The sequence below is a fragment of the Taudactylus pleione genome, unplaced genomic scaffold (genome assembly GCF_031769625.1).
Source record: "Taudactylus pleione unplaced genomic scaffold, aTauple2 ptg000859l, whole genome shotgun sequence".
In the NCBI taxonomy this organism is placed as follows: domain Eukaryota; kingdom Metazoa; phylum Chordata; class Amphibia; order Anura; family Myobatrachidae; genus Taudactylus; species Taudactylus pleione.
Window position 1 is genome coordinate 46893 of NW_028285261.1, and position 13729 is coordinate 60621.

At 38.1% G+C, this 13729-nt stretch overlaps 1 protein-coding gene across 1 annotated transcript; it reads left to right on the plus strand.

The window, feature by feature from the left end:
• Positions 1–4907: 4907 nt before the first annotated feature.
• LOC148474269 (olfactory receptor 56A4-like) lies at positions 4908–5879 on the plus strand. Its single transcript, XM_088458846.1, has one exon. It carries the CDS (start codon positions 4920–4922, stop codon positions 5877–5879), a length of 960 nt encoding a protein of 319 aa, XP_088314972.1. The 5' UTR covers positions 4908–4919.
• The last annotated feature ends 7850 nt before the right edge of the window (positions 5880–13729 follow it).

Here is a 13729-nt window from a genome sequence, read left to right on the forward strand (position 1 = left end):
TGAGGTTATACTGTATGTATGTGAGGTTATACTGTATAATGTGAGGATATACTGTATTCTATGAGGTTATACTTTATAATATGAGGTTATACTGTATGTATGTGAGGATATACTGTATATATGTGAGGTTATACTGTATAATGTGAGGATATACTGTATGTATGTGAGGTTATACTGTATAATGTGAGGATATACTGTATGTATGTGAGGTTATACTGTATAATGTGAGGTTATACTGTATGTATATGAGGATATACTGTATGTATATGAGGATATACTGTATGTATGTGAGGTTATACTGTATAATGTGAGGTTATACTGTATGTATATGAGGTTATAATGTATGTATGTGAGGTTATACTGTATGTATGTGAGGATATAATGTATGTATGTGAGGTTATACTGTATGTATGTGAGGATATAATGTATGTATGTGAGGTTATACTGTATAATGTGAGGTTATACTGTATGTATGTGAGGTTATACTGTATAATGTGAGGTTATACTGTATGTATGTGAGGTTATACTGTATAATGTGAGGATATACTGTATAATGTGAGGTTATACTGTATAATGTGAGGATATACTGTATGTATGTGAGGTTATACTGTATGTATGTGAGGATTTACTGTATGTATGTGAGGTTATACTGTATGTATGTGAGGTTATACTGTATAATGTGAGGTTATACTGTATGTATGTGAGGTTATACTGTATAATGTGAGGATATACTGTATAATGTGAGGTTATACTGTATGTATGTGAGGATATACTGTATAATGTGAGGATATACTGTATGTATGTGAGGATATACTGTATAATGTGAGGATATACTGTATAATGTGAGGTTATACTGTATAATGTGAGGTTATACTGTATGTATGTGAGGTTATACTGTATAATGTGAGGTTATACTGTATGTATGTGAGGTTATACTGTATAATGTGAGGATATACTGTATAATGTGAGGTTATACTGTATGTATGTGAGGATATACTGTATGTATGTGAGGTTATACTGTATGTATGTGAGGTTATACTGTATAATGTGAGGTTATACTGTATGTATGTGAGGTTATACTGTATAATGTGAGGTTATACTGTATGTATGTGAGGTTATACTGTATAATGTGAGGATATACTGTATAATGTGAGGATATACTGTATGTATGTGAGGATATACTGTATAATGTGAGGTTATACTGTATGTATGTGAGGATATACTGTATAATGTGAGGATATACTGTATGTATATGAGGTTATACTGTATGTATGTGAGGATATACTGTATAATGTGAGGATATACTGTATGTATGTGAGGATATACTGTATAATGTGAGGTTATACTGTATAATGTGAGGATATACTGTATAATGTGTGGATATACTGTATGTATGTGATGTTATACTGTATAATGTGAGGTTATACTGTATGTATGTGAGGTTATACTGTATAATGTGAGGTTATACTGTATGTATGTGAGGTTATACTGTATAATGTGAGGTTATACTGTATAATGTGAGGATATACTGTATAATGTGAGGTTATACTGTATGTATGTGAGGATATACTGTATGTATGTGAGGTTATACTGTATGTATGTGAGGTTATACTGTATAATGTGAGGTTATACTGTATGTATGTGAGGTTATACTGTATAATGTGAGGTTATACTGTATGTATGTGAGGTTATACTGTATAATGTGAGGATATACTGTATAATGTGAGGTTATACTGTATGTATGTGAGGATATAATGTATGTATGTGAGGATATACTGTATAATGTGAGGATATACTGTATGTATGTGAGGATATACTGTATAATGTGAGGATATACTGTATGTATGTGAGGTTATACTGTATGTATGTGAGGATATACTGTATGTATATGAGGTTATACTGTATAATGTGAGGATATACTGTATGTATGTGATGTTATACTGTATAATGTGAGGATATACTGTATGTATGTGAGGATATACTGTATAATGTGAGGATATACTGTATGTATGTGAGGTTATACTGTATAATGTGAGGATATACTGTATGTATGTGATGTTATACTGTATAATGTGAGGATATACTGTATAATGTGAGGTTATACTGTATAATGTGAGGATATACTGTATGTATGTGAGGCTATACTGTATGTATGTGAGGATTTACTGTATGTATGTGAGGTTATACTGTATGTATGTGAGGTTATACTGTATGTATGTGAGGATATACTGTATGTATGTGAGGCTATACTGTATGTATGTGAGGATTTACTGTATAATGTGAGGATATACTGTATAATGTGAGGTTATACTGTATGTATGTGAGGATATACTGTATAATGTGAGGATATACTGTATGTATGTGATGTTATACTGTATAATGTGAGGATATACTGTATAATGTGAGGTTATACTGTATAATGTGAGGATATACTGTATGTATGTGAGGTTATACTGTATAATGTGAGGATATACTGTATAATGTGAGGTTATACTGTATAATGTGAGGATATACTGTATGTATGTGAGGCTATACTGTATGTATGTGAGGATTTACTGTATGTATGTGAGGTTATACTGTATGTATGTGAGGTTATACTGTATGTATGTGAGGATATACTGTATGTATGTGAGGATTTACTGTATGTATGTGAGGTTATACTGTATGTATGTGAGGTTATACTGTATAATGTGAGGATATACTGTATAATGTGAGGTTATACTGTATAATGTGAGGTTATACTGTATGTATGTGAGGATATACTGTATGTATATGAGGTTATACTGTATAATGTGAGGTTATACTGTATAATGTGAGGATATACTGTATGTATGTGAGGATATACTGTATAATGTGAGGTTATACTGTATGTATGTGAGGATATACTGTATAATGTGAGGTTATACTGTATGTATGTGAGGATATACTGTATAATGTGAGGATATACTGTATGTATGTGAGGATATACTGTATAATGTGAGGATATACTGTATAATGTGAGGTTATACTGTATGTATGTGAGGTTATACTGTATAATGTGAGGTTATACTGTATAATGTGAGGATATACTGTATAATGTGAGGTTATACTGTATGTATGGGAGGTTATACTGTATAATGTGAGGATATACTGTATGTATGTGAGGTTATACTTTATAATATGAGGTTATACTGTATAATGTGAGGTTATACTGTATGTATGTGAGGTTATACTTTATAATATGAGGTTATACTGTATGTATGTGAGGTTATACTGTATGTATGTGAGGTTATACTTTATAATATGAGGTTATACTGTATGTATGTGAGGTTATACTTTATAATATGAGGTTATACTGTATAATGTGAGGATATACTGTATAATGTGAGGTTACACTGTATAATGTGAGGTTATACTGTATAATATGAGGATATACTTTATGTATGTGAGGTTACACTGTATAATGTGAGGATATACTGTATGTATGTGAGGTTACACTGTATAATGTGAGGATATACTGTATGTATGGGAGGTTATACTGTATAATGTGAGGATATACTGTATAATGTGAGGTTACACTGTATAATGTGAGGTTATACTGTATAATATGAGGATATACTTTATGTATGTGAGGTTACACTGTATAATGTGAGGATTTACTGTATGTATGTGAGGTTACACTGTATAATGTGAGGTTATACTGTATAATGGGAGGTTATACTGTATAATGTGAGGTTATACTGTATGTATGTGAGGTTATACTGTATGTATGTGAGGTTATACTGTATATATATGTGAGGTTATACTGTATGTATGTGTGATTATACTGTGTATATGTGAGGTTATACTGTATGTATGTGTGGTTATACTGTATGTATATGAGGATATACTGTATGTATGTGTGGTTATACTGTATATATGTGAGGCTATACTGTATGTATATGAGGCTATACTTTGTGTATGTGAGGTTATACTGTGTCAGGGCCGTAGCTAGGGTATTGCGGCCGGTGCCTTGGCACAGGGCACCACAGGTCAGGGGGCGCTGTTTGGGCCTGTCAATTTTCTGTTTATTGTCATTCTCACTTATAGCTTCCTATAATTTCATCCCCAGCATCTCCTGGCCTCACCTATCTCTTCCCTGGCCCTTCCCCATAAAGCCATTACTCTTTATTGGGTACATTATTTCCCTTTGAAAAATGGGGGGGTGCCAATGCTTTTTCTGGCACAGGGCACCAAAAAGTCTAGTTACGGCTCTGTACTGTATGTGTGTGAGGCTATACTGTATATTCTATAGACAAAAAACCTTACGGTTTCACATGTCCCATTAAGGCTGCTTAGAAATTATCTGAAAATTGACAAACCTATTGAATTTCTGCCAATCAAAATACAAGAAACAGTGAAATTACGATCATTAAGGCTGATGTTCCTTGTGTAATACAGATATGGTATGCCATGACACCATGTGGTTAATTGCAGATTCCGCACTCTCACAGAGTGAGATTGCTGTCACTCACAAAATATATATATTAATTTAATAGACTTTAATAAACTAATAAATATATTAATTAAATAGACTTTCTTATGCAAATTAATTTCACCATGAGCAATCGGTCAATTGTGTCCCTTCACCTTTGCTTCTTCGCATGTTGATAAGCATGGAGTAAAGTATAATGTAAACTGAGCCTTGGAGAATACTGGGATACACTTATATACAGAGTTGGTTTGGAGTTAAACATTTGAAGGGTATAGAGTTGGTGGACAGTTGGTGGAGAGTATCATAAATGAGATGCAATAGAGAAAAATGTGACTCCAGCTAAGAATAACAATAATTTCACTCTCAATCCTGCATCTTCCTTCTCTGTTTTTATTGTATCTCTAATCAGATATATACATTTATTAATGTTTTGTGTCTTCTGTCCCTCATAGATCTCAGTTTGCCTATGAATGATACTAATAGCCTTGCCACAAACTTCAGAAACATTTCATCCTTGGAGTTCACATTCATTTGTTTTCCCGAGGTCCACAGCTCGAACATCACTGTTTTTCTCATGTTCCTTCTTCTAGTGTCTCTTACCTCGAATGTCATATTGCTGGTTGTCATCTGCGCTGAGTCAAAACTCCACCATCCCATGTATTACTTCCTGGGGATGCTCTCCTTGGTGGATATTTTTCTCTGTACTGTCGCGACTCCCAGAGTTCTGGCTATCCTCTGGACAAACGCCGTCACTATCCAAGCACCAGTTTGTTTTACCCAGATATTTTTCACTACAATGTGGTCAGCCGCGGAATCTTCTATATTCCTGGTGATGGCGTATGACCGGTATGTGGCCATTTGTCACCCTCTGCATTACCCTACCATTATCACAAATCAACTTGTGGTGAAAGCAAGTGTATTTATTCTGATCAGGAACATGGCCGTATCATTGCCCCTTCCCCTGCTGGCGGCAAATCTAGATTATTGCTCCAGTAGGGAAATTCTTCATTGTTTCTGTGAGAACATGTCAGTAGAAAAACTTTCCTGCAGCGACAATACTTCCACCAGCATCTATGGATTAGTGATTTTCATTTTGGTTGGCGGGACAGATCTCCTGCTCATCATTATATCATATTCAGTCATTCTCCGGACCGTGGTGGCAGCACGTTCCTTCAATGCTGCCTTCAAAGCTTTTCGCACATGTGGCTCTCACCTTATTCTCATCTGTTTGTTTTATCTCACTGTTGCTATCACAATAGTGTCTAATCGGGCAGTCAAGGAGATACCGCGACCTGTACATGTCCTACTTTGTCTTCTTCACCAGCTTTTGCCACCAGCGCTGAACCCACTTGTATATGGCATTATGACCACAGAGATCAGGCATGCTATCAAGAGGATTCTGGGAAAGATTCAAATTTATCCATGAGCAGGAGTCTAGAACCAAGCCATCACTCATGTTCCTAAATTAACTTTATTGCAAGAAAAACTGAGCTTGAAGTAAGTTGTATATTTGCCATTGAGCAAAACCAACTGAGCAGCTGGAGTGTGGTCTGACTTGTCGACACCAGAATATCAACAGGTTGTGAATGTTGAGTCAGAATGTTGACATGGACGTTAGGTTGACAACCAATATATCAACAGGCAATTAGCTTGATATGGTTATATTGTTGACATATTCAGAATGTCAACATTTAACATGCTGACACCAAAATATGCTTATTGTAGCCTAACCCTAACCCATATCTCTAACCTTAAGCCTAACCCATATCTCTAACCCTAAACCTAACCCATATCTCTAACCCTAAGCCTAACCCATATCTCTAACCCTAAGCCTAACCCATATCTCTAACCCTAAACCTAACCCATATCTCTAACCCTAAACCTAACCATATCTCTAACCCTAAGCCTAACCCATATCTCTAACCCTAAGCCTAACCCATATCTCTAACCCTAAACCTAACCCATATCTCTAACCCTAAGCCTAACCCATATCTCTAACCCTAACCCATATCTCTAACCCTAAACCTAACCCATATCTCTAACCCTAAACCTAAACCTAACCCATATCTCTAACCCTAAACCTAACCCATATCTCTAACCCTAAACCTAAACCTAACCCATATATCCAACCCTAAACCTAACCCATATCTCTAACCATAACCTAAGCCCAACTCATATCTCTAACCCTAAGCCTAACCCATATCTCTAACCCTAAACCTAACCCATATCTCTAACCCTAAGCCTAACCCATATCTCTAACCCTAACCCATATCTCTAACCCTAAACCTAACCCATATCTCTAACCCTAAACCTAAACCTAACCCATATCTCCAACCCTAAACCTAACCCATATCTCTAACCTTAACCTAAGCCCAACCCATATCTCTAACCCTAAGCCTAACCCATGTCTCTAACCCTAAGCCTAACCCATATCTCTAACCCTAAGCCTAACCCATATCTCCAACCCTAAGCCTAAACCTAACCCATATCTCTGTCCCTAATCTAAGCCCAACCCATATCTCTAACCCATATCTCTAACCCTAAGCCTAACCCATATCTCTAACCCTAAGCCTAACCCATATCTCTAACCCTAAGCCTAAACCTAACCCATATCTCTGTCCCTAAGCCTAAACCTAACCCATATCTCTGTCCCTAAGCCTAAACCTAACCTATATATCTGACCCTAAGCCTAAACCCAACCCATATCTCTAACCCTAAACCTAACCCATATCTCTGTCCCTAAGCCTAACCCATATCTCTAACCCTAAGCCTAACCCATATCTCTAACCCTAAACCTAACCCATATCTCTGTCCCTAAGCCTAAACCTAACCCATATCTCTAACCCTGAGCCTAACCCATATCTCTAACCCTGAGCCTAACCCATATCTCTAACCCTAAGCCTAACCCATATCTCTAACCCTAAACCTAAACCCAACCCATATCTCTAACCCTAAGCCTAACCCATATCTCTAACCCTAAGCCTAAACCTAACCCATATCTCTGTCCCTAAGCCTAATCCTAACCCAACCAATATATCTAAGCCTAACCCATATATTTAACCCTAACCTAAGCCTAACCCATATCTCTAAACATAAGCCTAAACCTAACCTATATATCTGACCCTAAGCCTAAGCCAACCTATATCTCTGACCCTAACCTAAGCCCAACCCATATCTCTGACTCTAAGCCTAAACCTAACCCAACCCATATATCTAAGCCTAACCCATATATTTAACCCTAACCTAAGCCTAACCCATATCTCTAACCATAAGCCTAACACTAACCTCTGCCTAACCCATATATCTAACCCTAAACCATATTTCTTACCCTAACCCATATTTCTAACTCTAAGACTAAACCATATCTCTAACCCTATCCCATAGCTCTAACTCTAAGCCTAACCCATATATCTAACCCTAAGACTAACCCTAACCTAATCCTAAACCTAACCCTAACCTAACCCATATCTCTAAATCTAAGCCTAACCCTAACCTAACCCATATCTCTAAATCTAAGCCTAACCCTAACCTAACCCATATCTCTAAATCTAAGCCTTAACCTAACCCAAATCTCGAACTGTAAGCCTAAACCTAATTTAAGCCTAACCCATATCTCTAAGCCTAAATCTAATCTAAGCATATCCTTAAACCATATTTCTAACTCTAATCCTAAACCTAACCTAATCCTAATCCATATCTCTAACTCTAAACCTAACCCTAACCTAACCCATATATATCACTCTAAGGGCCATATTCAATTTGAAGTGAAAAGTCCATTATCAGGGATAATTTTCGCTGATTACATCATTTTCGCCTATGTCAATTAACCCCAATTTCAATTTCAAGGACTTTTCTCCAGTGCGAAAAAAAAGTGCAGAATTGGGGATTAGGGGTGCATGCTTTAAAATAATAGACTGCATCCCTGGGAATGTCCCCTAAAAGTAATGTGTGTAAAAAATGTAAAAATAAAAAATCAGGACACCCCAAAAAATGAACTTTACTTTTGGGGGTGAAAAAAAAAAGGGACACAAAAATGCGGCAGGTGTTTTTTTCATTGCGGGTGGTAGCAGCAGGTCCATTTTTGAAGAATTTTGAAAAAACATTTTAGGGACTTAAAAATATGCTTGCACCCATTTTCACGTACCCCAAATTTGATGGGACTAGTTATTTTTCCCCAAAATAATTGCATTTATGCACCTGCCACAGCTATTTAAAAACCTGACTTCCCTTCAGCAGGCCAATTGGGGGTACCCATAGTGATCCCCCATGTCAGGATATCTTTAGGGGGGTGCCAGGATGATTTCCCAAAAATTGACAGGACTTTTCGCCTGTTCCAGTTTCGTCGGGTCCCGTTTTCGCGTCCTTACAAATTGAATACGGGGATAAGCGGGGATAAGCGCAATACTTTTCCGCCTGCAAAACAGGTCCAGACTTATTGTCTCAAATTGAATATGGGCCTAGGCCTAAACCTAACCTAATCCTAACCCATATGTCTAACTCTAAGCCTAAACCTAGCCCATCGGTCACTGCGTCATACTGTACGAGGGACCTGCACATGAGAATGACATGAAATGTTTGATGTTGCCATTAGAGTCATTTCAAGATGATTTCTTATGTCATGTTTGCTAATTACATACTGTACTACTGTATAGTTGATTGTTATATATAATGTATGGTTATACTCGTGTTACATTTATCTATTGAGCACTGTTACTGGCATCAAGGCCAGATCACTATTTTCATTAAAGTGATGTGTTTAATTTCATGGGAATTAACCTTTTGGTTTTGCAGTCTACACAAGTTACTATATTAAACTATTGTTTTGCCATGACAGGTGGGATTTGGTGAATGAGAGAAAAAATATCTATTTTATGATCTTTAGATTCAAAGAAAGGGGCTATAAATAAAAAAAACATTTCCATTATTCTTCTCCATGTGACACTTGTTGCGTTTGGGGTAAATACCTGTGTTGCACTGACGCCATGTGTCTGACACATACTAGAGGGATGAGCCTTGTATTATACATTTCTATGCAATCATAGGGTATTTCATTACTTTGGAAGATTCATAGGGGTCTATTCAATTAGGCTGTGAAAACCCGTTATCGGCGATACTTTATCACTGATGATGTCATTTTCACAGCTCGCAGGTATTCTATTTTCCCGACTTTTCGCCGGAGCAAAAAGTCAACGCAACAGACTCTGCAAAAAACGATCACCTATGAATAGGTGGAGAAAAAAGTGCAGAATTGGGGTTTTGGGGTACAAACTTTAAAAAACACCCTACACCCCTTGGACAGTCCCCAAAAGGTGTTCTGTGTCCAAACATTTTTACAAAGTACCACAGGACACCCCAAAAAAGGTACTTTAATTTTGGGGGTGAAAAATAAAAAGATGGGTGACAAACTTCAAAACTAGCAAAATAGACTCAGGGGGGTCCCCAAGTATGCCCCAGGTATTTTTTGGCTTGCTGGTGGTTGCGGCAGGTGGAATTTTCATGATTTTTAAAAGTTCACTTTAGCCACTTTAAAATATGCTTGCGCCCGTTTTCAGGTACCCTAAATTTGGTGGGACTGGTCAATTTAAAAAAAAAACGTGCTAAATGCTATTCTTCATCACTTTTTAAATGACACTAAACAGCAGCTATTGAGACCGTTTAAAAACCCCACATACCTTTAGCAGGGCTATTCGGGGGTATCCATAGTGAACCCCCATATCAGAGCATCTTTTGGGGGGTGTCAGGCTGATTTCCCCAAAAATGAGAGGACTTTTCACCGATTTTGTTTTCGCCGAGTCCCGTTTTTGACGATTTGGAATTGAATACGCGAATACGTGGGGACGAGTGCGATAAGTATTCGACCGGAACACCTCCGATGACGGTGAAAAAAGTCCGGCAACGGACTTTTCGCTTCAAATTTAATGTGGCCCGGTGTGTAATATCACAATTACCCTCTGGAGCAGAGCGAGAGATAGGGAGGAAAAGGGCGCCCACCCAATGAGGGGGAGGATAAGCCCCTTTCTTTTAAATATCAGAGGAAAATATATTTTTTTATTCATAGCCATGATGGATTACTTTTTACCATAAATATATATTTTTTAAATTGATGCATAGGAACGTATATATCATTGCTACATACACCTTGTGGGTGCAAAGCATTCAGTTTTATACATGCAAATACATATATCGCTGATACAATATATCTGTGGTTGCAATCTATTAAACTCCCTATGGTTGATATGTACATTATACCTTACAGACTTAACACAACTAAAAAAGTATCTAAAAATAAACACACGGACAACAGGAGTTGGATTTAAAATTAAAGGTCAAATTTCTTTGACATCATATTATTATTAATAATGAATACAATATTGAATTTGGGCTATCACAGTTGTAGCTTTCTCACTTCTTAGCAGATAATGTGTAACCACGTGAGGCTTTTATTATCCTCCTTTGATATTATCCTTTTCTGGAATATTGTATATGAGTTTTTAGTTCCAGCTAACACCATACGTTTCCTTTTATACTGCAATTTGTATAGATTTGTGAAAAATAATGTCCGTTCTGTAGTATCACTTATACCTCTTTTCCACCAAAAACCCAGGTCTGACCCATTTACACTGCATCTTTGATCTGGGTTACTCCCAGGTCAGCCCTGTTCACACTGAACTCAGGTCTGCCCTGCTAAACCTATGAGGTCATAAAAAGTGGGAGGTGAATGCTCCACAACCACCAATCCGCTCATTTTAGGCATGATCCAGATCAGATAACCTGGGTTGCACCGTTTACACTGCACCATTACCTGGGTCCATCCTGGGTCCAATCCTGGTAGCTACCTGGGATGGATTGCAGGGTCACTTGACCCAGGTTATTTTTCAGGGACCCTTTTACACTGAGCTGCAACCCGGGTAGACCCTGCAAAAACCCAGGTTTTTGTTTTGGTGTAAAAGGGGTATAAGTACACAGCAGACAGCTCTGTTTATGGCTGAATATACAGACATAGGGACAATTGGTTCTTTCTAAGGTGCAAGATTTTGCTTTGGATACAGATAATGTCCAGTTATGATTATATCTGGTTACCCAAGTACCAGCATGCGGGGGAGGCTTGCTGGGACATGTAGTCTGCCAGCAAAAGACAATATTAGTTCTTTAAATGCAACTGAGAAAGCTACAACTGTTTCTATTTATCCTAAACGAGATCTGCTGTAATTTATGGACCTGGGATATTTTTGTATGTGCTTTAAATGCAACTGGTTACTATAACAGATATTAGTGGAACGTAATTTTTTTAGTAGTAACATTGGAGGTGTATGTTCTAATTAGTTCATCAGTGAATTACATGTGAACGTTTAATAAGTACTCTTATTGGGAAAGTGTTTTTGTATATTGAGAATTTTTGAATGTGAAGGAATGTGTGTATGTCATTAAGCTGGTTTAATAAGGAAACTAGATACAATAAAATAATATTTTCTTTATATATATAAAACTGTCTGCCAGCGCTCTCAATTTTATATTTTTTGATAGTGTATAGTGTTGTGTAAAATAAAAAAAAGAACTAATATTGTCTTTTGCTGGCAAACTACATGTCCCAGCAAGCCTCCCTCGCATGCTGGTACTTGGGGAACCACAAGTACCAGCATGCGGGGTTTATGAGCCGCTGGTACCTGTAATTCACCTGCAAAGAAATAGTAAAAGAAACACAGGACACACACAATGTGACATTAAAGTATTATTAAGGCATAAAAGCACACTCACAGTCACATCAACTTGTCCATGTACAGTAGAAATCCCCGACACCTGTAAATACAAAAACACAATGCTCACCTCTTCCTATGCGTAGATCATCTCCTCTTTGGTCCATGTAGGCATCCACGGGGTTAAAAAATAATAATAATACCCGATACCAGTAAGGAAAGGACTTGGGTAGGAGCTGCTCACTGATTGGCTGTGCACGGTCAGACTTTGCCCCATAGCCTTTCACACTATTAAAGTCTATGGGGGAAAATCTGCCCGCACACAGCCAATCAGTGGGCAGCCTCTTATGAGGCACCCACTGATTGGCTGAAGACTCATGTAATGACAGGAGACACCTGGGTCCCAGTCATTCATGCGGAGGAAGGGTATGTGTAAACACATACTGTACCCTTCCTCCTGTCCATACTTGTATCAGGTATTCATTTTTTGTTTTATCCCCGTGGTTGCCTACATGGACCGAAGAGGATGTGATCTATGCGGAATCGGTATGATTTACTGCCGGACCCATGCCCGGCGGTTGGAATCCCGACAGCGGCATCCCAGCAGAGGAAAATCCCGATCGTCCAAGGTAAGTATTATGTAACCTAATTCTACCCCCTAACCCTAACCCTCCCTTGGGGGTGCCTCACCCTAACCTTCACCCCAGTGCTTAACCCTAATCCCCCCTCTAAGTGCCTAAACCTAAACCCCCATTCCCATACGCCTAAACCTAAGTCCCCCGGGGGGTGCCTAACCCAAAGTCCCCCCCAGGGGTGCCTAACGCTAACCCCCCCTTCCCCTAGCCTAAACCTAACCTCCCGGGGGGGAGCCTAACCCTGGCTACATGGATACTAGGTAAGTATGTGTGAGAGTATGCTTTAATAAAACTTTAATGTCATGGTGTGTGTGTCCTGTGTTTATTTTAATATTACTTTTGCAGGTAACCTACAGGTACCAGCGGGCCGTAATGCCCCGCATGCTGGTACTTGTGGTTCTCTAAGTACCTGTATGCGGGGAAGGTTATGCATAATGAACACGGGTCCCACCACCCAGGGGTGTCAGGGATAGCTCTGCACTTCCTACTGAACTGGACATTTTCATCAAATTTGAAACATAGAACTTGACGACAGATAAGAACCACTTGGCCCATCCAGTCTGGTTCTATGAATAAAATTCCCCATTTTTTTCTGTTTAGCAGATTGAGGGATTTGACTGACATAAGTTTGGCCCAGTACCCCTACAGTTTATTTGTAGTTTGTTCCTTATTGGTGCATTTTTCAGTAAGATCCTACTATAGTAACATTATCTACTGTATAACTTGTATGGTAAGCTAGGTCCTATCATCATTATCTATAACCTGTATGGTGAGCTAGGTGCTACCATCATTATCTACTGTATAACCTGTATGGTCAGCTAGGTCCTACCATCATTATCTATAACCTGTATGGTCAGCTAGGTCCTACCATCATTATCTATAACCTGTATGGTCAGCTAGGTGCTACCATCATCATCTACTGTATAACCTGTATGGTCAGCTAGGTC

Coding starts and splice junctions, on each gene's coding strand:
- LOC148474269 (XM_088458846.1), top strand. CDS start 4,920: ATGAATGATACTAATAGCCTTGCCACAAACTTCAGAAACATTTCATCC.